The sequence below is a fragment of the Pyrgilauda ruficollis genome, unplaced genomic scaffold, assembly GCF_017590135.1.
Source record: "Pyrgilauda ruficollis isolate IOZ18807 unplaced genomic scaffold, ASM1759013v1 scaffold50, whole genome shotgun sequence".
In the NCBI taxonomy this organism is placed as follows: domain Eukaryota; kingdom Metazoa; phylum Chordata; class Aves; order Passeriformes; family Passeridae; genus Pyrgilauda; species Pyrgilauda ruficollis.
In genome coordinates this window covers 9,416,792-9,441,314 of record NW_024526600.1, presented here as the reverse complement: position 1 = coordinate 9,441,314, position 24,523 = coordinate 9,416,792, and the positions used below count along the sequence as shown (strand labels likewise).

Below are 24,523 nucleotides of genomic sequence, written 5' to 3'. Positions count from 1 at the left end.
ACAGATAAAAATGATTTTTAAATGTTTCTGGTGCTTCTGTTGTGCCTGTTTGCCCTTTTACACACAGTCATATACAGGGTAGCCTTATAGTTCATAACTCTTTATTTACTGTTTCCAAGTAACAGAAAAGTGAACCTTTACACACCTTACCTAGAAATGTAGCATTTATTATTGGCAAAATGCAGTCTGTAAGCTTAACCATGTAGATATATTGCTCTGTAACTGTAGTGTGTCACCAATGTGCCTAAAAAGAGAATGTGTGGTGCTGGAAATGTGCTGTTAATTATGGAAACTTGGATGTCATGAACAGAGGTATCACCTAGATTGAGTTCTCTAGAAAACATTGAAGATGTCTTCACACATATTCAATTATCTTGATACCTGGACTTGTTTTTAGGGCTAAGAAGTGTTTCTAGAGTGCTGTCACCAAATTTAATCATTCTGAGGACTGAAAGATGGCTAAGGACTATAATCCTTTTGTTGAGCCTGTATAATTTCTGTACCTAAAGGAACATCTGCATTCCTTGGCGTTGGCAAAATGCAGTCTGTAAGCTTAACCATGTAGATATATTGCTCTGTATATTCCTTGGCAAAATGTGCTTTGTTTATGTAATTAAAGCAAAACATCCTAGCAAGGATTTGATAGAGATCAAATTATCAATCTAACTAATACTGGGGTCAGAAGCTACCTTGGATTTCTGTGTTCCCAGATTCCAGGAAATCAAAAAGCTTTGTTGTCTTGAGAAACTAATGAAAGTTAGATATGATAATGTTTACTTTGATATTAGTATTTTTCCTTAACTACTGGGCTGTAGGAGGAGTAATTGCTCAATCAAAACCATTGGGATTATGATAACGACATCCATTATAGTACAATGTGTTGGCAATGGCTACTGACATTTTTCATCCAGTCTGTCCAGGAAAAGATGGACAGGGCTGTCCCCATAGGAAAGATGAAGTTCAAGCCAAAAGGTAGAGTTTGTGTGAGCTCAGTGGGAATTGAATCCATCTTTGCTGATTCCTGCCCAAAAGCTGCATCTCTGTGGTACTTACTAGGAAATGCCAGGTGTAACCTCCATGGATCAATGCTTTCTGTTTGGAGGAGCCACTCTTTGAAGAAATGCATTTTCAATACTGTAATTAAAACTCCTTTTGCTGTAGTAACATGTTGACCTTGCTCTTGCTCAGCTGATTGAGTTTTGCATCATCCATTTTTGAAATTCCTGTTCAAAGCAAGATGTATCTCTTTTTGTTCTGGCAAATCAGATGTCAAAGATAAAATTCCAGTAGAGGCTTGAGTACTGTTTGATACCTGGAGATAATCTTGATGTCTCAGTACTTTAATTTATTCAGAATATAGAACTTGAGGATCTTTGCAAGAGAGCACTTTTGTCTGTGCAGCTCAAACAGATGTTTCATTCTTCACAGATGCTGAGCCTTAAGAATTGTGTTCCCAGCAAGAACTCTGTGTAATACCCCATAGCTCATGGAAACTGCAGCAAAGCTTGTGAAGGCATGACTATACTGTAGCCCAATCTTTTTAAGAAATAGGAGCCAGGTTAAATTAACCTACAAGAGTCTGTTTTTTCCCCAAGGAAAATTTTAGTGTCTCCAGCACAGTATAAATCATCTCACCTTGTCTGGAAGTGAGGGCCTTGCAGATCTAGCTGCTCTATGAACAGAGATCTAGCTGCTAACATTACAACCAAAGATAAGACAAAACAGATTAGAAAGCTCTAAATAACAGATATTTGCTACAGCCTAAATGAAATCTTCAAGCTGAAACCATTAGCTGTTGTCTTGGAGGAAGATGAACTTTAAGGAGCTTGGTCACAAAATTTTCACTGATGTTAAGAATAAATTCTAGATTGAGATGAACAAATTATTTTTCTGAAATTACATCATCAAGCAAGCTGTGCTTGGTCATACTAAAGTATTTTTGTTTGAAATAATGGTAAGAAATCAATATATAATACTTTGTATCAAAGTGTTGTCTCTTCAGGAAGACACACAGTATTTCGATGGAGCAGGCATAAATGGCCTTCCTTCTCTGTCAGATGATTTTCAAATGCCATCTTGGCTGTTTTCAGGTGATTCCTGTGCAGTAAATTCAGTAAGCCAAAGAATTTTTACCATGGGTTTGATCGCTCTTTTTTGGCAAAGCATGTTCCCTGCTTATTAAGAGGAAAGTTAAATAAGCATGTTCCCTGTTTATTAAGCAAAGGGTTTAGATCCAGCTAAGTTAGGGAGGGTTTAATCATCATTTCATGTGGCACACAGTGGTTTTGGTATTTTGTAGGTAGTTAACAGGCTGAAATGCATGGTTGCCTCTGGTAAAGAGGTGCTGAGTTCTTGATCTTCCAATAACAATTTAAATTGTCCCAACAAAGTCAGAAATGGACTTGAAAAGGAGAAGCCATTGTATTGACATAGAAAAATAAAACTAAAAGACTAAAACCCTGTTTCATGTCAGGGTCTAGGTAAATGGTGGGTAACACCTTGTTCTTCAGTCCTGCAGCTCTTTCTTCTGCTTCCAGTTTTCTGCTCTCCTTTTTCAGTTCTTTCCTTGTGCCAGCCTAGCACTTGTCTGAACACACAGCAAGCCCCTTTAACCACTAATCTCTCAAGAATAATTTGATTTTTCTCATGATCTCTGGGATTAGTATTGAAATGGCTTGCTCTGAAATGGTGTGAGGCAAAGCAGAGAATGAGATGGATTTCTGAACTGTAACATATAACAGCAAAACTACTCAGTTCTTACTTCTGTACTTCAGGTTGAGACTTTTACTGAGTTGTTAAGAATGTTTTAGTGCATGAGGACACTAATTTCAAACGTGCATATGTAGTTTGCAAATATGTAGAAATCAGGTTTCCAGCCTGGTAAAGGCAGAGGTGAGCAGTTTCTATCTTTAGAAAACCAGAAAGACTAATTTTTTGTGTGTAGAGCTGCTTATAGGTCACCCTTTTCAGTTTACCCCATAAGCTTGATCTTTCTTTAGCTCTCTTGGGTTCTGAATGAAAGAAACCAATCAAGGTCTCAATGTCAAGCAGAATTCTAAAGCTGTCCTGACTTAGAAGTGGAGTTGGTTTTGTCATAGGCAGTTCTGTCCTTCCCTTCCTTCAGACTCTGAGCTCACTAAGAAAAGCTTAACCTCAAAAGGTTTGTCTGACTCTGGAAATCAGCCAAATATTTTGTCAGTAGCCAGGTTTGTTTTCCAAGGGAGGAGGTTGCTGGAGTAGAGAAGTGTCTTCCTTCAGAAAATGCAAGTCCTGCTTTCACTGTAATGCTGTGGTGGGATTTCTGCAGTTCTAGCTAGAGCTACCCCTGTGTGAGATCTTAGTGCTGAGAAATCTTCTTGTGACTTACAGTTAGCCCAGTTGCCTTCCTAAGTCTCTGCATTAAAGTGCACAGAACTTTGATGCTGTAAACTTCAATTAGCTGTATTTTATAGGCTAACACATCACTTGAGCAGAGTTCAGCACTAATCTGTTCTTACATTTCCTTCTCTCAGGCAGAAATGTTATTTAACTGCAGATCGTGGAGATGTAGGATAGCTGTAGAGCCTGAAACTTCGGTGTAACTGCTCTAGGCAGAAAACTGTGCTGTAATAACTGGAGAACATCACTATTTCCTGCCACATCAGGAGATTCCTGTACTGCTTCCACTTTTCACATTCAAAAGCTTCTTTTCCTGAAGGACTCTTCATCCTTGTACTGGAAGTGACTTAATCCAAGAGCACACAGATGTTTATTGCCTGTGGTGTTGAGGGCTAGGTGCTGTTCCATCTGATTTTATTGTGCACCTCTCTGAAACTGAGCTGAATACATGAATATTTTGTTGAATATTTAATTGCTTGGTGATAGGAGATACCCTGAATGCTTTAACAAATTAATTAAGTTGCATTTTCCGTTGTGCACATTGTGGTGTTAGTTAGGTCAGTATTACACCCTCAAATATGATTTTAATCACAGAATATGCAGATAAATGTCTTTAGTAATGTATTGTGCTTAGTGAGAGAGTTCTAAAACTCAATGTAATTGGAATCTTTTATTCTCTACCTAATAGGGACCTGATCTTCATTTGGAGTAAACTGCAGCTCAAATCTAACCCATCCAAACAAGTATTTGTGGACCAGTGCTACCAGCTTCTAAGAATTGCTACAAATGTCAGAGTAATTTTCCCTTTCATGAAAGTCATTAAGGATGAAGTAAGTTGTGTTTGTTTTTACCTCATCCACCATTCTTTTGGTAACCAGTTAAAGTAAAGAGAAGTGATGTTTATATTGTGTAATGGCCATTTTTGGTGGAAAGTTAAAAAAGAGGGGTTAGGGAAGGACATAGTATTATCTTAATTTTGTCAGTTTTCAGGATGGGCTTCAATACTATGATTGCTTGTGTGGTTTTAAGATTTTTTTTTTACTGAATTCTGAGTTTTTCTGTTTCTGCAGCAATAATTATTCTGAGGAATAAGTCCATGGAATGAATGTGAATGATTGGGGTTGGAGTTTTTTTTCAGCCTGACTTCTTAAGGAAATAGGATCTGTGTAATTGTATGTACCCTTCATCCTTGTTAAATTCTGAATCCTTTTACCAATTCTAATCAAAACTGCAAAAAATGGCTTAATATAACATAAAGGAAAAGGCAGAATAATACAGGAGAAGACATGATTTTGCTTCAGAAAATTGTGCTGTATTTCATGCTTCAGATCTCAGTCTTGTTCCGCCCCATCTGCAAAAGATGTCACATGGAATACTTTGCACACAGGCCTGAGAGTTGTTTCCAACAAATGTTATTTATCATTGACCTGACTTAACAGAGCTCCTTCATGTTTTATGCCCTAAATGAATTCTAAATTATTTTGTCACATCTAAATGCAATAATTTGTTGCCGTTCAAGGGGTATGTACTCTAAAATGCTTGTGGTGATGTTAATAATTCTATTTGCATCTGAATAGTCGTATTTTTTTACTAATCACCTACTTATGGAGCATCGCCTGTATTTGTTAAAACCCAAATATAGGAGGTCTTAATTATTTCTCAATTTCCTGTACCTTTTTTGCCTTTAATCTGCTGCTTGTTGGGCAGAGTATTTCTGACTGTCCCTTTGAGTTCCGTGTTCATGACAGGGCCCCAGCTTGAAGTGTGGAATAGGAGTTCTGCTCATTGGAAGAATGGGTCATCAGTTTTGGAAAATGAAGCCTTTTAGACTTCTTGGCCACGGGTTGTTACGGTTCTCCTGCTGGTTGTTCAAAACTGAGCAATATTGCCATGGTTTTCATGTAATTCAAGCTAGAAAAGATAGAACGGCCAAAATACAGAGGAACTGTCCAATTATTGTGTGAAGCAGCCTAGGTAATGAAAAGGCAGGCAGAAGATACTGATAGAACAGATATGATCTCTTGCAGTTCTGGTTTATATCCCCAAACAATTGTCTTTAACTACAGAGCTGCATGGGGCAGAGCTGAAGCTTTGTAGCTGTACAGCTTTTAGTGCAAACCATTTTTATATCTGTATTTATAGCCTGGTTTGAGCAATATTTAAAAATGTTCATGCCCTTGGGTGAATTTCAGTAGCAGGATGCTTTCTGAACTCCTGTTTTGCAATAGATGAATATAAATACGTGGGATGTTTGGGAATTGTTCACGTACACTGTGGTTTCCTTCCTGCAGGTTGGTGAAGATGGCCTTCAGATCTGTGTTGAGATATGTGGATGTGCCCTACAGCTGGACCTCCGTGAAGACCCCAACATGAAAAGTCTTATTTATAAAGCAATCGCTCATTTTCTGCCAAATGACTTGGAGATCCTCAGAATTTGTGCTCTCTCCATCTTTTTCCTGGAGCGCACCTTGGAATCTTACTACACTGTTGAGCACTTGTACAAATGTGCAGATGAAGAATACAATGAGTGCACTAGTTCTGTTCAGAACCGCGTGCGGTTCGAGCTGCTGCCCATCTTGAAGAAAGGATTGTTTTTCGATCCCGAGTTCTGGAATTTCTTGATGATCAAGCAGAATTGTTTAGCCTTGTTGGGGGATAAAGCCTTGGATGGCTTGAGTGAAAGTACACTGGAAAGTTCTCCTTCAAACACAGAGAAAACAGCAGAGTACAGGGCTCTGGGTGAGGAACGTGGCTGTTTAGCAGATGTCAGCAATGGGGATCTTGACCCTGGAAACTGCTCCGGAGCCCGCTCCAAAGGGAATGCCAGAAAGAACCACCAAGCTCTTGAGGCATCCAAAACATTGGATCAGGCTGAACCAAGGCATCGCTGTGTGATCTGCAACAAGGAGTTCCTTGGGGATCACATAGTGAAACACGCACAAGCTCACCAAAAAAAGGGCAGCTTCTCCTGTGTGCTTTGCACCAGGAAGTTCAGGCAGAAAGGACTCATGCTGAAGCACTTAAGGAATCATGTCAGGAAGATAGAAAGACAACATCTTGCTGCAGCTCTTGAGGCTGGTCAGGAGGCCCCTGTTCTTCATGAAGTGCAATGTTCTGGTGTTTCTGTGTCTCTTGAAAATGGGAATTCTGAGGGTTCCAAAGATACTGAACCAGAGGCTACAGTAGCTATGGTAGCTCCGAGTTCTGATCAGGTCCAAGAGGAGGCTGAGAATGCAGAACAGGTTTTTGAGGCAGTGGAAAACCATCTAAGTGACCAGGATGATGCTACTGAAAACAGTAGTGACAGCTGCTTTAATAATGTTCCAGATGCATTAAGTACAGAGAGTTTGCCTGAGGATGATGAGAGCTCCAGTAAAGAGTCACCCATTCTGCATAAAGTGAATGGAGTGTTTTGCCCTCAAAAAGATATTGATGCTTTGGATGAGGAAGGAACCTTTAAGTGCCCTGCTAATGGTTGTGCTAGAGTGTTTAAAAAAATAAGATTCCTCAACAAACACGCCAGAAAAACTCACCCAACTGATCTGAAGGTGCAGCAGCATATAATGAAATGGAATAAAGGAAAATGCCGCTTCTGCCAGAGGAAATTCGCTGATTCCCAACATTTTATAGACCACCTGAAGAGACATGTGTATCCAAATGTTTACTTTTGTTTACACTTTAATTGTAATCAGAGATTTAAGCTGTCGACTGAGCTTGCAGAACATACAAAAAGTCACAGTGTGTTTAAAGCTCAGTGCAATTTCTCAAACTGCTGTGAGCTATTTGAGGAGCTCCCTTTGCTGTATGAACACGAGGCTCAGCATTATTTAAATAAAAGCCCAGAATGTTCAGAAGATGCAAGTGAAAAAGATTCTTCAGATGATCCTTCAGAACTTTGTAGTTACCAAGATGAGGATGAATCCGTTAATGAAAAAGAAACTGTAGATTTACCAATTCCAACCTGGAAGTCAAGGAAGGATTCTGCAGAACCAAAGACATATATTCAAAGTGTGGAGAAGAAAGCAAATAATGTAATTCACAATGGAAATGAAAGCTCATCTGAGGGTAGTGCTCCAGTTTTAAGTTTGATAGACCAAAAGACACCTGTGTTACAGCCAAATCCTGAAAACTGCAATGTTGTTAGTGACCAACTGGTCAATGGGCACAGTGACCCAGATCAGACATCATCCAAGGCAGCCCAGGTACCTTTGGACAGAGTAGCAGATGAAACAAGGACAGAAAATGGGTCAGTGTTACCAGTTTTACAGAATTGTCACGATGCACCACAAAATAATGCTCCTGCAGCCTCACAGGTACCTTCTAAACCAAATCAGACAACAGAGACTACTTCATATGGTGTCATCTTAACAAAACCCTACGTCAGACCATTGCCTCCCAGTTACCTTGATGAACGTTACATTAGCATGCCAAAACGGAGAAAAATTTTGGCTGATGAGGTAGATGCTTATTCTGAACAAGACAAAATTTGTAGCAAATCAACAGAAAGATTTAGATGTGGCAACTGCTTGACCATCTACTGTAATTCAGAAGCACTTGAGGCTCACCTTGCACAAAAGAAGTGTCAGACGCTCTTTGGATTCGATTCAGATGATGAAAGTAAGTCCTTCCATGTCCTGCAGTCCTTCCATGCTGGTTTCTTTGGCAGTGAGTAACAATCAGAAAATGGTCTTTGCTAACAGGAGTAGATAAGACACACACTAACTAAATCACAGTACTCTGCTAAATTGGAAGTTGAAATTGGACGTGCTGTTCAGAATGAGGTGCTGAGAATTTGTAGGCAAACGAATGGAAAAGACTTGTGATAAAACAGAATGGGGTAATTCAATCAATCTGTCTTTCCTTGCATGTTTGAAACTAAATATGGTAAAAAAAAAAAAGTATGCAGTGTTCTAGAGTAAGGAATGATTTACATTCTGATCTTTTGTCTTTTATAGGTGCCTGATTCAATGTTGTGGAAAAGTATCAGATGAGGAGTGGTGTAAGGAAACACTACATGAAGCAGCATCAGTTTGTTTCCCAGTTGGCCTTAATCATGAAGCAGTCTCAAATTCCTATAGAAAAACATGACCTTGATAAAGCACATTTTCTAGACAAAACTCACAAAGGAGTAATAGGAGCTCTGCAGGTCTTGAGTCCAGAAAAGTTGCTACAAAACCTCCAAAGTACCAGTTATCCAAAAAAGCCATGTTCATTCCAAATGTATGATTGAAGCTTAATGGCACAGCTTTTCTAGCATGAAGGTTGAAGGACAATGAGGCATAGAGGGGAGAGGCAGAGGAAGTAGAGGTGTTCATTGCCTTGTGGAAATCCAACCAGCCAGTTCTGAAAGCTGCTGTAGTTTGTGTGGTTCATGGGTATCTGTCCACACAGAATGAGAAGGAATCATTCAAGGAGGTGTTACATTCTTACCTTGTGGATAAATGCATAAAGAAACCGTGCATTTTAATTATTTTTTTTTAAAGTCTGAGTATGTGAGTCCATTATCTGCTCAAAAGCATGGAGCTTGTTTCATAAACTTCTATTGAAATCCAAAGAGGAATGTGGAAAGAAATCTTGAGCTAGATGGGATGCTGGAGTAGCCAAAAACTTGAAATACAGAACAGTTAGGAAAAAGTGAGTTGATGTGCTATTTTGTGGGACTTGCACACGGTGGCAGTCAGATGTGTGCAAGAGAAGCCCTTTGCAAGGCTGAGGTAAAAGTGACTCCTGTAAAACATCTGCTGTAGGTGTGGGAAGACCAACACAAGGGATAGATTGTGTGGATATTAGCAGCAGCTGATGGAAGTAAATCTGGAATGTTGGGAGGGCTAAGCTTGCAGAGTTAAACTAATATTCTGCAAGTACAGAGGTCCCTCAGCTGTTGGTAGGACAGACAAGAGCTTGAGAAGGCAAACAGAAGCAGAGCACATCAGGCTGGGGGGAACAAAAAGGTCAGGAAGAACCTGTTTCACATCTGTTATGTTGCTTAATGGTGGTGGGCCACAACTCAGTGCTGTCACTAATTATTCATTGTCTAGAAAGGAGAAAACAGGGATCCTCTCAATCCTCAAGACACATTGCAGTCCTATTTCGTAGCATCCCTTGAAAGGAGAGCCTTTCCCTGAGGCTGGTGAAGGAGTTACTGAAATGTTAAGCACTTTATTCACAATTCACTGTTCATAGAAACAATCACAATGTGAAGACAGGAAATAGAAGTTCTTCAATTCTATATGGAAAACTGAAATACAGAAGATTTTGAAACCAAAAAGATGCCATTGTAATTTTTGGTCTTCCTACCCTAAGGCAGAGGTGTGGCAAACATGCACATTGTCCAATTACTGTGCTCATTTATCCTCTAATTTATCTGACACTGTTTTGCCACATGATATTTTTTTATTTGGCATCCCGTTCGATGGAAATTACAGTGGGATTGCAGGCAGGGGAGGCACGGGGGTGAAGACTGATGTTCAGAGTCATTCCAGAAATGCAGGACAGCCCAGAGCAACTGTTCCTGCTCAGCTGCCACTGAAGAGTTTGTCACAGTGTGTGCAGGGCTTAAATCAACAGGTGGGTGAAAATTAATGAGTGAAAGATCAGGGGGTGCATAAAACCCCCGTTCTTTGTGGCAGTGGCTCACTCTTGGAAACCCAAGGGTTTCTCTGTAAGACTGGCTGTGAAGTAGTTCTGGAACATAAACTCAGTAGCTCAGTAATGCCTTTGCTAATAAGCCTCTGTGGAGCCAAACAGATATTTGCATTAATTCTGCTTTCTTTTCCCTCCCTGCAAGGTAAAAAGAATGCAAATTCAAAATCATGCTCTTGAGTTCTAGAAGAGTTTTGCCTTAACTTTGAGTTGGATTAACATAAAAGGTTATAAAATTATGATCACAGGTATGTGTGCATTACATAAATCCCACTTATGGCCCACTTCCAGAGATTTGTATCATGTTCGAGGCACCAAAGAATTTTTTTTGCAGTTGCAAAAAACCTGATTTAAATGCATCATTCATTATATATACATATATACACACAATATATATATTTACATGTATAAATACATTAAAAGTTTTAAACATAAAGTTAATGGGGTCCTTATCAGACAAATGCACTTTCACATTTTTTACTTTAAGATACCAACTAATTTTTAAGGACCCAGGTACTGTGTTGAATGTTCCCAGGCTCTCCCTTCTTTGCTCGAGATTGCTTAAATATATTTGGGAAAAGTAGAAAAAAGGTTCATTTTAAAGTATTACAGTTCTGAAAATCTAAAAAGTGAGTCAACAAAGATACAACAAAGATGATTGTGTAAAATCTTTTTAATGTACCTTTTAATCTTTGGTGCTTTTTTTTCCTTTTCCCTGGAGCTCCATGTGTTTGAAGATGCTTTAAAATCATGATTGAGACTTGTATTATCTTTGGTTTAAGTGTGTAGATAAATGCATCTGTGTACATGCATAAACTGTGACCATAATTTTTTGTACCTGCATTAAAGTAATTTTTGTTCCAAGATGCTTTTCTGGGACACCACCATTTGTTTCTCTCATGTATTCAGTGTGTACACTCTGGAGAATAGGAAATACGAATTCTTACCTAGGTGAAGATGAGCATCATCTAACAATTATCAGGAATCTGTTAAATTGACTTAAAGTAGCAAGTGGGTGGTAATGTTTTAAAAGAATTATTTTTACTTCAAAAGACATTGCATTTTCTTTAAGCTACTCTCTGATACCTGTTGGTATTCTCAGATAGTTGCAGTATTAAGCAACTTTAATCAGAGGTAAAAAGATGCTTGGATCATGTGTGGAATAATTCTCCATGCTTTTTAAGGATTCTTTATTATTTTGAGTAATACCCCATACAAAGCCTGCAATTTCTAAGGCTGAAAACCTTAGGTTACAAGTCTTAAAAGCTGAAGGTTTTTCTTTTGTTTTCTTTTTTACATCATTGTGTGATATAATTGGAAATCCTTGAAGATGTATCACTTTGATTCGATAAATCCTGAAGTACATGTGTAATGTAAGCCTCCAGCCTACCTTAAAGCTGCCTGAAGTTATCCATGAGCTTAGGAGCCTTGTTGGATCAAAGTTGGTGCAATTCAGTGCTCATAATTATATTTAATAACATTCCTCCAGCTGGATTTGGACTTTCTTTTTAAGAGTGTCTCCTCTAACCCCATCATGTTCCAATGTAAAGGTCATGGAATTTCTAATTTCAAAAAGCTGCAGCTTGGTGTAGGCACCTTTCACAAAAAAAAAAAAAAAAGACTGAAAGTAGGTTGCAAGTGGTCATATCTGTGGGACGAGGTCACTGGTACTTTGGTTATTTAGCCATATTCATAAAAAATTATATGAATTGTATAGTTTGGATAATTTATAACATTAAACTTTGTGATTTTAATATCACATGGAAGGTTCAGCTGTACTCATTTCTTTTATTGTTTAACACCAGTGCTATGGACAAAAGACCCAAAGGGGGTGGTAGTGTTACTATTTTCTTAATTTATTTGGTACTGTATAACACCTTTCTGATTAAATGCAGTGTATGCATTTTGGGACTCTTTAATTTGTAAAAGCTGTTACAGGTTCAGCAAGAAAGGAAATTTGTGCTTCCTTGTTGAATGTTAAATTATTTTACTTTGCATTTTATATAAGAGTACAAATTAAAACTGAGCCATCAAACTGCAATAAATCTACAGTAGTGTTTCATTTTAAAGACCTTTTGTACTGTACATAGATTTGTTCAATAAAACATTGTCTTTGTTGTTGATAGAAACTGATCTTGTCTTTTGGAGAATCACTGGAAATGCTGCTGTGATGTTCAGAGCTGCTGTGTTATGTTTGCTACGTGATGGTTGAGTGGCACCTGTGTGAAGGTGCCAGGTCTTGATGTTCCAGGTGTGTGGGTATTTGGATTTGAACAGACCAAGCTTCAAAACGGAGGCAGCAGTTAATTCCCAGGGCTCAAAATCCAAATTTGGGGCCACAGACAAGGAGGGGTGCAGCTGTTTCAAGATCCCTCTGCTTCTGGTTGGTTGTCAGGTTCAGACAGAAAGACAGTGTAGCTGCTTTTTTCTTTTGCTTCAGAAAGTTCAATACTGCCACCTGAAATTACTGGATAATTTAAATTTATTATTCACAGCCCCGTAAATTCTTAGGTTTTTTTGACTGCAGATGGACAGTCTTCTGGAAAATTTTGGATGGTGACTTTTTTGTGTGTGTGTAACTTCAAACTTACCTTTGTTTTCTGCTGTGGATAATTTTGACACAGTCCTTACCTGAGGAAGGTAAGTGTGAGGGTAAGGGTAAGGAACCTCAGGTACATTTTACCAGCAAAAATGTTTATCAAAATGGCAATGTGTGCATAAGCCATTTAATAAATTAATTGTTAAATATATTGACACCAAATATCAACTTCTTTGCCCCTCCTCAGATGAACAGGAGACAGAAAATACAACAAAAGCCCTTGTAGTAACTCCTTGAATTTTAACAGCAATTTATTGTTACAAGAGTACTGTTCACCTTTTGGTTTATATAGGCCAAAAATTTTCCTGTTTCTTCCCCTTTGGGAATGCCAGTTCCTGCTCAATGCTCAAGTCAATTACAAGTTTGAATAAAAACTCTAAAGGGTTTTTAGAGTTATGAGAAAGAGAAAAAAATGAAACCTACTTCTGAGATTATCCCTCTTCCACCCCCATCACCTCCAAAGGGGAAAGATTTACAAGTAAGATAATATGTAAATATATTATAAATAATCCTGCTGAAGGGGCTGGTCTTGGTTTAGAACAGGAAGGGGGTTGTGGAGAGACATCAGTCCTGAATATTGAAAAGTCTCCAATCTCTCTGATGCCAGTGCACTTTTCCTCTCTAAGGATTAATGGGAATGTGACTATTCCAAGGCAACCTCTCCCTGCCTTCCCCTCCCACCCCCTGATTTCTTACTGAAAACAGCACACAATCTAATTTTTAAAATGGCATGTTGATGGTTGTTTGTTTTTCCCCCTGAATTCCAGAAGAATTGGATAGGTATTACTCCTTGAAGGCTGCAAATATAAATAAAGGATTATTGAAACAAGCAAAATGAAGTGAAGGTAATTTATATTTATCAGATGCATTGTCTAATTTGTAGTTTGCAGGATTGATGCTAATCAAGAATATTAAATCATTGTGCACGTGAGGGGAAGTTTGGCACAGCAGACAATAAGCATTATTATGTTAAAGCTTTCCAGATGCTTCCAGACTGAGTTTTTATCTGAATGTTGAACTTAAAATCCACGGGCAAATTTTGTTCAGCTGTTTCTGGCTCACATGGAATTCATTGCTGCAGCTCAAGAGAACAGCTCTTACTCAGCTCAATGTGTGTTGCTTTTCCTTCTGATCACCCTGGGATATCTGCATGGATTTTTTTTTTTTAGATCTCAAAGAGGAAACAATCATCTAAAACAGAGGGATAAGGAATGTGTCCTCTGTTCTTGTGTTCTGTTGCAGGTTTACCAGACCTTGGGGGCAGGCATTCCTTACTGCAGCTCTGAACAGAGCCCACCACAATGATGATTTCAGTCGTGTGTACAAAAGCATCATCAATGATTTGAACATGGTTCTTTTGTGTGTCTTTACAGGATCTGGGTGTTCCTGGGTTTGAAATCACAGGCAGCTTTGGCACATAAAGGTGGTCTCTTTACACATCCATATTTAAGCATGGGGTGGAGGAGAGTGTTGGCTTTTTCTGCCACAGGGAGGTCAAGCACTCTTTGCACCTTTACTTTTCTTGGAATGTAGATTTTGATGCTTAGCCCGGCGGAAGCTTCTGCTGTCTTCTATTCTCTTTTTTGTTCATCTTTCCTCTTTTTCTTATGAAGTGTCCATCACTGGTTGCTCTGCCCCTGAGAGAAAATAATGCTGTGGAAGAGCAACACAAGGTTGAGAGCTTGCATTTAGTAAAAAAAAAAAACAAAACATGTTTAGTTTATAGGGCTTTGCTTCCTTAAACAGGTGCTGCTGTTGGATTTCCGAGTCCTGGGGCCATGCATCACTTGGGAACATGCAGTTCTTGCCTCAGGCACAAGTGGATGACTCTGGCGTGGTCCAGATGAGGTGCCCAGTGGTAGGAATCATAGAATGACATCAGAGAATATCCTGATCTGGATGGGTCCCCAAGGATCACCGAGTCCAGCTCCTGGCCCTGCACAGGCCCCCAGAGTCACACCCTGTGCTAAGAGCATCCCCAAGATGCTGCTTCAGCTCTGCCAGGCTGTTGCTGGGGAGAACCTTTTTCTAATATCCAGCCTAAACCTTCCCTCACACTTCAGGTCATTCCCTTGCGTCCTGTCACTGTCACCACAGAGACATCCGTGTCTGTCCCTCCTCGTCCCCTCACGAGGATGTTGGAGCCTTCCTCTTGTCCAGCTGCAGAGAGCAAGCCCTCCTCATGCAGCTTCTCCTCAAGGCCCTTCCACATGGACACTCTCCAATGGCTTTATAACCTTCTGATGGCGTGGTGCCCAGAGCTGCGCCAGGACTGGAGGTGAGGCTGCCCCAGAGCAGAGCAGGACAATCCCCTGGCTGTCCCTGATGTCCCCAGGACAATTCCCTGGCTGTCCCTGATGTCCCCAGGCCCGGGATGTCGCCCCTGGCTCCAAGGCCGTCTCCCATCCCCTGCCCATGGCCCGTTACCTGCACATCCCTTTCCATGCTGCTGCTCTCCAGCGTCTCCCCAGAGCTCAGCACGACTTCAGGGCGGGCCGGGAGGTTAGGACAGGCTCAGTTATGAGCCCTCCATAGGTATAACACACAATCTCCACATTTAATCCCGCCTCCCCGCCGCGCCGCTCCCCCCGCGGCCGTTTCTCCGTGCGGAACCTCGCTGCCGGCCGCTCTTTCCAGCCGGCGCCGGGCGCTGCACCGGGCGCGGCCATGGCGGGCCCGGGGCTGAGCGAGCGGGAGCGGGCGGGCTGCCGCGACCTGCTGGAGCTCCTGCACACCGAGGAGCTGCTGGCGCTCACCGACACCGTCACCAACCGCCTGGTGCACCCGGAGAGCCGCCAAGGTGCGCGGGCAGCGCTTGGGGCCTGCCGAGCGGGGCCGGGCCCCGCCTTCGCTTCCCCGGGCCCGGCGGCCGCGGCTGCCCCGGGGGCTCGCCGGGCTCGGGGCCGCGGCCGGAGCGGAGTTCTCCTGCTCAGCCCAGCAGCTCCGGGGGTGGCTGCTCGCGGCTTGGGGGTGTCCAGGCCGAGGAGGTTGCGGTGGAGACGGGCTCGTAGCAAAGGTTCAGCTCCGCACGCATCTCTGCTCCCAGACCGAGCCGCCAGCGCGGCTGTGCCCTCAGTGGGTGAAAGTATTGAAAGCTCAAGAGTCTCGCTGTTGGCGTCACTCGCATTTGCTTTCAGGTTTTGAAAGGGTAAAATACGAATCCGCATTGAATTTCCTTTTTCGGCAGGATGCTTCCAGTTGTGACCATCCTCCGTCACTTTGTTGAGATTCGTTTGATAAGAATTTGTTTTTTGTGTGAGGCCGTATGTACCTGAGGCCACTAGGTTTGTTGCCCAGTGGCCTCAGGTGTATATATATATAAATACACCCATATATATATGTATATGTATATATATATATACACATATATATGGGTGTATTTATACACCCATATATATGTGTATATATATATATACACATATACATATATACACATATATATGGGTGTATATGTATATATATGTATATGTATATATACACCATATATATGTGTATGTATGGGTGTATATATATATAGATATATATATACCCCTGATGAGTGTGTGTATATATATATGTGTGTGTGTGTGTATATATATATATATATATATAATATATATGCTCGTCCCAAAGCCTTGAGTATGTTTCATGTGATGTAACTAAAACCTGTAAGATTTGCCCAACACGTTTCTTTAAAAGGCCTTTTGCCTGTAGGTTTTTTTTTTCTCCTTACCTTTTTTTTTTTTTTTTCCTACTTTTTGCAGTGGTTGTAAGTTAAATTAAGAGGTTTTTGTGTTTTATTTTAGCGCTTTCTTTCTGGTGAGATTTAGGGTTTTTATAGGTCCCGTGTTAAGTGCTAGCCTCAGTTCAGGTGGGAACTGTGTGCTACAACTGTTTTAAAAGAGAATTTAAGTTTGTCATGTTTCCTCGTTCTGCCACAGAGCCCTGTAGCTGCGTTTTGTTTATTGCTGCCATTCAGTGCACTGTTGTTGTGCTAGGATGCATTTTCTCATGAACATAGGAGTTGTAATTTCCACACATTAGTGTGGAAATGAAACAGATTTAGTTCCATTTCCAGCAGGCTTCAGGAAGGAGGAAGGAGGTGGAGCCTCACTTTCTCAAACTGCTGTGCATTGCTGGAACACTTCACTGGAATTCTTGCCCAAGAAGGATATTTGCAGGCTTTTGGGTGTATTTTGTGCCTGATATGATGAGGCCAGATTTCAGTTTACAAACTTTTGGCCTCTTCATGTCCTGCCACCTTGTCTTGTACTGTGTTTGGAGGTCAGGAGTTTAAGAAGTGGCTTAGGTTTGGGGTTTTACTGTGAAAGAAGATAACTCCAGCTTCAATTCCTTTTCTTTGCAGAGGCCATTCATGCCATTCTGGTGTACAGCCAAAACGTGGAGGAGCTTCTGAGGCGCAGGAAAGTCTGCAGAGAAATCATCTTCAAGTACTTGGCGGCGCAGGGAATCGCGGTGCCTCCTTCCTCGGAGAAACACGTCCTGATCGAGCGTGTGAGGCAGCTCTGGAGCGGGCAGCTCGCGCCTCGAGCCCCCGAGCCGGGGCACAGAAAAGCTCCTGCACCGGTGGGTGAGCGCTGCTGGAAATCCTCAGGCTGCTCCACGGGATGAGCAGTGCAGATGTGCGCCTGTAGGAGGGTCCCAAACCTTTTTCACTCTTAGTCGGTTTGGTTTGGTTGGTTTTTAAATTGCAGCGTCTGAAGGTGTCTGCTCTGTTTGCCGCAGTATTTGAGCTCTAATGTGCGGGGTCTTCTCCGTGCTTTGAGTTTTTAGATTGTCCTATAGGCTAAAATAGAAGATATTCACGAATAGTTTTGTGGGTTCAGGGAGAACTGAAAAGAGTAGGAATGGCACAGAAGTCCTGCAGAGGCCCTTGTGATTTTAGTGAGTTTATATATTGATAAGATGTGCAGTTTCCAGCAGTGACAGGTCAGTGCCATCTGTTTTCCCTTTTTTCCAAACCGTTGAACTCATCATTGTGATGGGCTCTGATCAGAGCTGTAGTGAGGAATGCCTGCCCCCAAAATCTGGTAAACCTGCAACAGAACACTGATGAGAACAGAGGACACATTCCTTATCCCTGTATTTTAGATGATCGTTTCCTCTTTGAGATCTAAAAAATGTCCATGCAGATGTCCCAGGAAGATTGCTTTTCCCTTGATCAGAAGGAAAAGCAGCACACACTGAGCTGAGTAAGAGCTGTTCTCTTGAGCTGCAGCAATGAATTCCATGTGAGCCAGAAACAGCTGAACAAAATTTGCCCGTGGATTTGTAGCACTTAATACAGCAAAAAGAAATGTCTTTTGGCAATAATAGGTTGTTTTGAAGTTAAAATCTTTGCCATTCAGCAAATCCTCGCAGTGTAATGAACTTCGAGGGGTTTATTTGTGGTTCTAATTGGCCTCCTTGCTGTAGTTCACAGCCCTCGTGGCAGCAGCCTCACCTCCTGGGCTGTGAGAGCTCTGTCCCTGCTGGGAACCTGGGATTAGCTGATGACAGTTAGCATTGGGCTGAGAATTGTTTTCAGAACAATTTTCTGTGTGCATAATTAGAGAAAAAGGAAATGTTTCTCTTAAAAAAAGTTCTTTGGTTGATGGTACATCAATGAAGTACTTCAAACATGTTCATAAATTTAAAAGAAAGTCAGTTGATTTATTTATCACATACATCTTTCTTTGCACTTGTTTTCTCTTAATTCTTGTCCCTTCTTTCTTCACCACTTTAAAGAAATGGGAAACTTGAACCTATGTAACAGAATTGGGAATTATTTCAACTTGTGGTGAAGCAAATACAGCATTTCTATACAGAATTCTCCAGACTTTTCATGCTTAATTGCTTAATGCTTATACACAATTTAATACTTACTAGACTTTGGTGTTAGAAAACTTGATATTTGATTTACTTCTAAAAAAAGTCTTGCTGTCAGTTCATTAATACTGAGAAGTCCTATAAAGTAACTGTACATTTAGTTCTAAAAAATGTCACTTTACATCCCTCCCTGCCCTTTTTCAGTAGAACTAGGATTTTCCCCTTTGTTTGTAAAGAGCCCAAGACACTGAAGCACTTTCTAGGTGTAATTCAAAGAACCTGTCCTGGTTCTCTACATTAGATAATCATGTTAGTAAAAATAAATGAGATTTTACTTTGGTCTTTCTCTTCAGGCACTCTGCCTCAGAACACTTAAAAGGTTTAATATAAGCATGTGCATGATTTGATGTTTTTCTAAGTGATAATCTTGCTGAACAGTTCTAAGAAAAACAAATTTGCTTGACTGCAGAGTCATGGAAATGGACAGAAGTCGCCACAAGATGACATTCGTGGTCTAGGAGGAGAATTCTGCCAGTGGTACTTTGAACTCCTGAACTCTCAGCACCCTTTGGGATTAAAATCTGAAGCAACGTGGGGACCACAGCATTTTTGGGAGGATGCCAAGCTGAAGTTCTGTTACAACACTTTGGAAAAAAACGTGGAACAATATGTGGGTGCAGACATGGTGAGCCTGCGCCTGCTGTCCTTGGTTAAAGAAGAATGCCTCCTCTTCAACCCAAATTTGCATTCCAGTGGCCTGAAATGTGCCATGTCCCCTCATGGATTGGTGCTGGTGGCAGTGGCTGGCACAGTGCACAGAGACAACGCCTGTTTGGGTGTCTTTGAGCAAATCTTCGGGCTCATCAGCTGCCCCATGAGCAATAACACCTGGAAAATAAAAGTGGTGAACCTTAAAATAGTAGGGCAGAACGCTCTGGAGCCTGGGATGCAAATGGAAGAACCTTCCATAAAATACGAGTCAAACCAGCTGAGAGAGTTCTATGATGGGAATGAGCTGACTGTGTTTGAACCTCAGACATTCTGAGCATTTTGGCACAGCTGGCTGAGGGGCTGGCTTCTTGCTGCCATGCAGTTTCCCTTTGCTGAGTAGCAAGCTAAGATATTAATTAAGGGTATTAACACAAGTGATGCTTGTGGGCACTTTCCAAGAGCTAACAAATATTTCATGGGCATTCCTTGACGTTTTGCACTGGCATTAGAGTGGAGTTTGGTTATTCAGGGTTGCATTTCAATGTGGATTGGCAGCCTTGTGTAATGAGGGGTTCACAAACTGCAAATTCTCTTCAGGACACCAGCTGGAACTCTCACCTGAGCTGTAGCAGGAAGTCATTGCATCTGGCTTTGGAAATTTGGGAGGGCTAAATGTCTAAAGGGACATCTGAGTCCTAGGAAAACCAACAGAAAACCCAAAACAAAACCCTGTGAGTGGAGGCAGCTGCTGTGGGTGTGCTTTGATGGGACAGTGCAGGGAACTTGGCATTGTTGAAGTGTTTTTTTTAGCTTCTTTCCATTAATTGCTTCCTGCCCTTTTACCTTATGGCTCCAGTTTTGTCATGAATGCACACAAATTGTTCTGTTTGTGTCCCCAGACAGGCTTGAGATGGGTGCCCATTTCTAGCACTGACTGTCTTGGATCAAGAACTTGATTTCAAAACTTGCAGCAAAACTGTGTGAACCAAATGCTCTGATAGGTATTTTTTATATAATTACAACAGAGTTCTTAATATAATAGTTGTGATTTTTGTATGTTTTCTCAAAACAAGTATTTTGTTTACTCTGAGCTGCTTTATTACAGGTACAGAAAGTCCATTTGTTACCACTGGGTGGTTACAGTGATAGGTCATGCTAAGAAAAGTATCCAATTACTACTTAATAATAAGAAATTATTGAAATTATTGCCAGTGTAAAACTCGATTTTTTTTTTACTCTATCTATTTATAGGGGACTAGAGGTGAAGTGAGGTGAAAACTTCTTTTTCTGCATCTTGTTTGATTGTTTGGGAATTTTGTTTTAATTTCCTGTCTTCCCTGTTTAAAGTTCTGAAAACATAAACATTCCCCATAACTTAGCAGAACCAGAAGAACTGCTCCCAGGTTTGTGTTGCTGAACTGTGGCTGGGTGAGAGGAAACAAGAAGGTTCAGGAATGCACAGAACTGATCTTTGTGAACAGTCTGAATCTTGCTTTCTCCTTAAAATAATTTATTTTCTAAGCAAAAGGTCAGATACTGTGGTGGGATGTTTTTTCTCAATAAACAGCTGAGTTGTGGCTTCTGATTTTTCTGTTGTTTAAAATAAATATCCTTACTTTGAGTTCCAACCTCAATTTTCAAATCATTGACACAGACAGAATGTTTTAAGAGTAGAAAAACATTGACTGTGTGGCAAATATGAGAAAGTACTTTTAGCTTAACCTTGACTTTAAGGGAAAAGTTGGGACTTGTTTAAATGGAGCTGAAATTGTTTCTGGACTTGTTTAAAGGGAGCTGGACAAGTTTCAAAAAGCTGAAATATTTACAGGAGTGATTTCATCCCTCTTTTTAGATGCTGTTGTTCAAAGCTGAAGGAATTAATTGTTGATTTACCATTGGAAGCACTGGACATTTTAGTGGTATTTAGGAGTCTGAAAAAATGAAGTAAAATTTCTTGAAAACTGTTATCATCCATTTTCCTGTTTCTTATCACGACAAATATTTTCAATAACAGTTTCTTACGTCTTTCACTACCCCTGAAGCTGCAGTGCTAAATTTGTGATTTCTAGATCTTTCTCTGGTAAATTATTTGGTAAAAAGCAAAATTCTGATTTGCAGCAAAGCACATGGAACTTTCTGAATGTTAAGCAGTGGAAATCGTGTCCCTCTGTGCTTCCTCTGGATGCTCCCCATGAAATGAAGGTTTTAAGTGTGTTCAGGAGTTTGTAAAAGGTGTCTGATAGTCTTCATCTGTTCAGACTATCATTTTTTATTCTGCTGGTTCTTTCTTGTTATAATTGCCTTTATTATGGCAGGAAATCTTTTATGTTCCCTTGTCACAAGATGCTTCTTGCTTGCTGTTTTCTTGCAATCCATTATCTGTCTCAGTAGCTTGTTCTTTTTCCCCTAAGAGTTGGATAAGGGTAAGCTCTGCAGGGTGATAAAATCCTGTAAAAGGAGAAATACAGGCCTCCAGTAAAGATATCAACAACCACAGCACTTTGCTTTTAACTCTTGCAGTGTACTTCAGCTTTCAGAGCATTTTGAAGATGTACTGCAGCTTGAAAGTTTCTTTTCTTTTCTAAGGGCACAAAGTAGAAATCCGAAGTTAAATGTGAGTGCCACTGCAGTGATGACAGTGCTGTGACCATCCCTGCTGCCTGCAGGAAATCCAGGGGCTTGCTGGAGTCTCAGCAGGACAGGAGTGGCCTCTGGGTGACATCTGGTGGCAGATCCATCACTTGCCCGAGGAGACTGTGCAGAGCAGGCTGCTTTATCCCACTCCCTGCTGGCAACAAAATGCCCTGAAATTGCCAGGTTCCCCCTTGCCTTGATCTAAAGGAAAGCTTGAAGGGAGTCCCTCAGCAGAATGAAAACTAAGAAACCTCTTATATTTCTGGGATAAACTTAAAGAAATGACAAAAATACAACATTTATTGGGCTTGTTGCCAGTAGTAGTTGCCCTTACAGAAGTTCTTTAGAGACATGGGTCGGAACAAAGCAGAGATTTTTGTGAGAGTGGTGTTTGTGCAGAGAGGCATCTACTGGAAGGAGCAGGGGATGTGTAATTCCTGCACAGCCACCTCTTCTCTGCCCTCTGAGAGCATAAATTGCAAGGGAAATAACATCATATTGTACATGCTGCCATAAATCACTCATTTTATAACCAATAAAAGCATGAGCTGCTCAGCTAGATGAGGTTTGGGTGCCTTGCCAGCATTTTCCCACTTAAGACTATTAAAAGGAAATGGTGATTTTTAATAACTTGACTGTGATTTAATGAAACAGGCTCATCTTTGGTATCTGAGCTTTCTTCCTCCTCAGCTACTGAAGCCTGTTGTCCTAAATAATGGACAGGAGCAGCTTTCAGGTAAGGAATGAGTGAATAATTTGGGGCTCCTCCACCAGGAGAGATGGCAGCGCCTCCTTTGCTGTAAGAACTGTGGGATTGAGTAAAACTTGCAGGTGCCACATCCACTCCTTGTTGGATACTTCCAGGGCTGGCAATTCCATCACTCCACACTGAGCAGCCTGTTCCAACGCCTGACCACCCTTGCAGCGAGGAAATCCTTCATAACATCTAGTCTAAGCATCCCCTGGCACAACTTGAGACTATTTCCTCTCTTTCTGTCTTGTTCCCTGGGAAAAGAGAACCTCACTACACCCTCCTTGAAGGTAGCTGTAGAGATTGATAATGTCCCCTGAGCTGGCTTCTGGCTAAACAACCCCAGCTCCCTGAGCTGGTTGACATCAGACTTGTGCCCCAGACCCTTCCCCAGCTCTGTTCCCTTCTCTGGACACACCTCAGCCCCCTCAATGTCTTCCTGCTTTTTCAGGAGCCTGTAGAAAAATCACTGCAAGTGTCCTCTGAAGCAGCCTGGATAACTCCAAGCGTGCTGTTTGAATACCATGGTATAATTCCAAACTACCAAACCAAATGTTTTGATTTTTCCTCTTGGCAAATTGCTGAACCTCCCAAGCACAAGGAAAAACACGTTCTTGGGTTGTGTGTTGACAAGCTCTCACAGCCCTTACTGAAAAGGCTCTTTTAGATGCCCCTGGTTGTCACTGGGTCATTTGGGCTGTGTGGGTGAGTGTTGCACTGGGCTGTCCTAGTGTGAGCCCTTTTCAGTGCCCCGAGTGCTTCTGCTGCAGGAAGCATTTCAGTGCCAGTCAGAGGCTGCTTTTGAGGAAGATGCTGTGTTTGCTGCCACACCCACAATTCCTGTAATCTTTCACGTTACAGAGCGCTCACCCTGGAGTTCCCTTGGGACAAAACGGACCAGGGAGCTGCTGCAGCCCTGTGGCCAGGGTACCCTGCTCTCTGTGAGGCACTCGGGCTGCAGGACCACCCTGGAGCTGGCTGGCAGCAAACCCCCAACACGTTCAGAGATGCTGTGCTGGCAGCATCTCAGCAGCAGCTGTTTCATGCTCCTGTTGCACAGCACTGCTTGCTAATGTAAACACAGCTTAAGGGTGATGAAAATGGTAATATGGCCTCCTTAGGATGAAATTAAATTAGTTTTCATCCTAATGCTTTCTTAAAATGTGTGTATATATATGTACATGCGTATTTTTAACAAGTCTTTCACTCACTTTCTAGCATTTCCCTTGCAGGATTTATATTTCAAGTGGAGTAGTTGTCAGCTCCTCTTTAACAGCAATAAGCATAAGACATCATGTCAGTACTTGTTCATCTATTCCTTTTTCTCAGTTCATTAGTGTTATTTATTGCCTGGCTGGATTTTGAGTATTAATGAATTCTCCTCAAAGTTTGCATTTTTTATTGAAATAAATCGATCCGTTTAATATCTCTTCAGTAATTATGTGTTTAGATATATTTGCACAGTGCCCCAGCTCTAACAAGATTAGTGGCAGGAAAATCCCATTCTGCAGATTAGTGTGATTTATTGAGTTGAACTTTAGGATTTTCCTCTGGTGCTTCATTATGAAGGTTTATTACAGAAAAACACTTTGTCTTCAATTACTTGCTGGCTGATGTGCATCTGAAAGGCTCAGATGAGCAGTCATTTTTTTTCTCTGAAATTAGAAACATCATCTTACGAGACACAAACTCTTCAAATGCTGCCATTAGAAATACATCTCATGACACTAAAAGGATCTCAGTATTTTCAGTTTACAACTCAATTTTCCATTCTGTCACATCTGTGGCATCCTGACAGTGACCAAACCGTGAGCTCCCAGCAATGTTCTCCTGCATCTTCCAGGGGATTGCCAGCCCTTTGCAGCTGCCCCTCTCTTGAAACATGGCTGGGCTGGGCTGCTGGGGGTTCCCTGGCTGCCTGCAGACTCATTTCTACATTACAGTTTGTGTTGGTGACAGAAACTGCTAAACATCTGAGTGCTAACCATGGCACAGATGAC

General features: G+C 41.2%; 2 protein-coding genes across 8 annotated transcripts in view; both read left to right on the top strand.

Annotated features, from left to right (window-relative positions):
• The window catches only part of ZNF654 (zinc finger protein 654), a 29,820-nt gene extending 18,293 nt beyond the window's left edge, over nucleotides 1-11,527 (top strand). For all 7 annotated transcript variants that reach the window (XM_041480248.1, XM_041480247.1, XM_041480251.1 and 4 more), the window contains 3 exons: nucleotides 4,067-4,208; nucleotides 5,670-7,995; nucleotides 8,334-11,527. In XM_041480248.1, the coding sequence (XP_041336182.1) occupies nucleotides 4,067-4,208; nucleotides 5,670-7,995; nucleotides 8,334-8,341 (2,476 nt within the window). In that variant the 3' untranslated portion in view covers nucleotides 8,342-11,527. The remainder of the gene's footprint in view (nucleotides 1-4,066; nucleotides 4,209-5,669; nucleotides 7,996-8,333) is intronic.
• A 3,642-nt stretch (nucleotides 11,528-15,169) lies between these two features.
• Nucleotides 15,170-20,715, top strand: CUNH3orf38 (chromosome unknown C3orf38 homolog). The gene is made up of 3 exons (XM_041480302.1): nucleotides 15,170-15,419; nucleotides 16,965-17,185; nucleotides 18,897-20,715. The coding sequence occupies exons 1-3, from the start codon at nucleotides 15,287-15,289 to the stop codon at nucleotides 19,470-19,472; spliced, it is 930 nt and encodes a 309-aa protein (XP_041336236.1). The 5' UTR covers nucleotides 15,170-15,286; the 3' UTR covers nucleotides 19,473-20,715.
• The last annotated feature ends 3,808 nt before the right edge of the window (nucleotides 20,716-24,523 follow it).

Coding starts and splice junctions, on each gene's coding strand:
- CUNH3orf38 (XM_041480302.1), top strand. CDS start 15,287: ATGGCGGGCCCGGGGCTGAGCGAGCGGGAGCGGGCGGGCTGCCGCGAC. Junction 15,420..16,964: donor GCACCCGGAGAGCCGCCAAG/GTGCGCGGGCAG, acceptor TTTTCTTTGCAG/AGGCCATTCATGCCATTCTG. Junction 17,186..18,896: donor ACAGAAAAGCTCCTGCACCG/GTGGGTGAGCGC, acceptor GCTTGACTGCAG/AGTCATGGAAATGGACAGAA.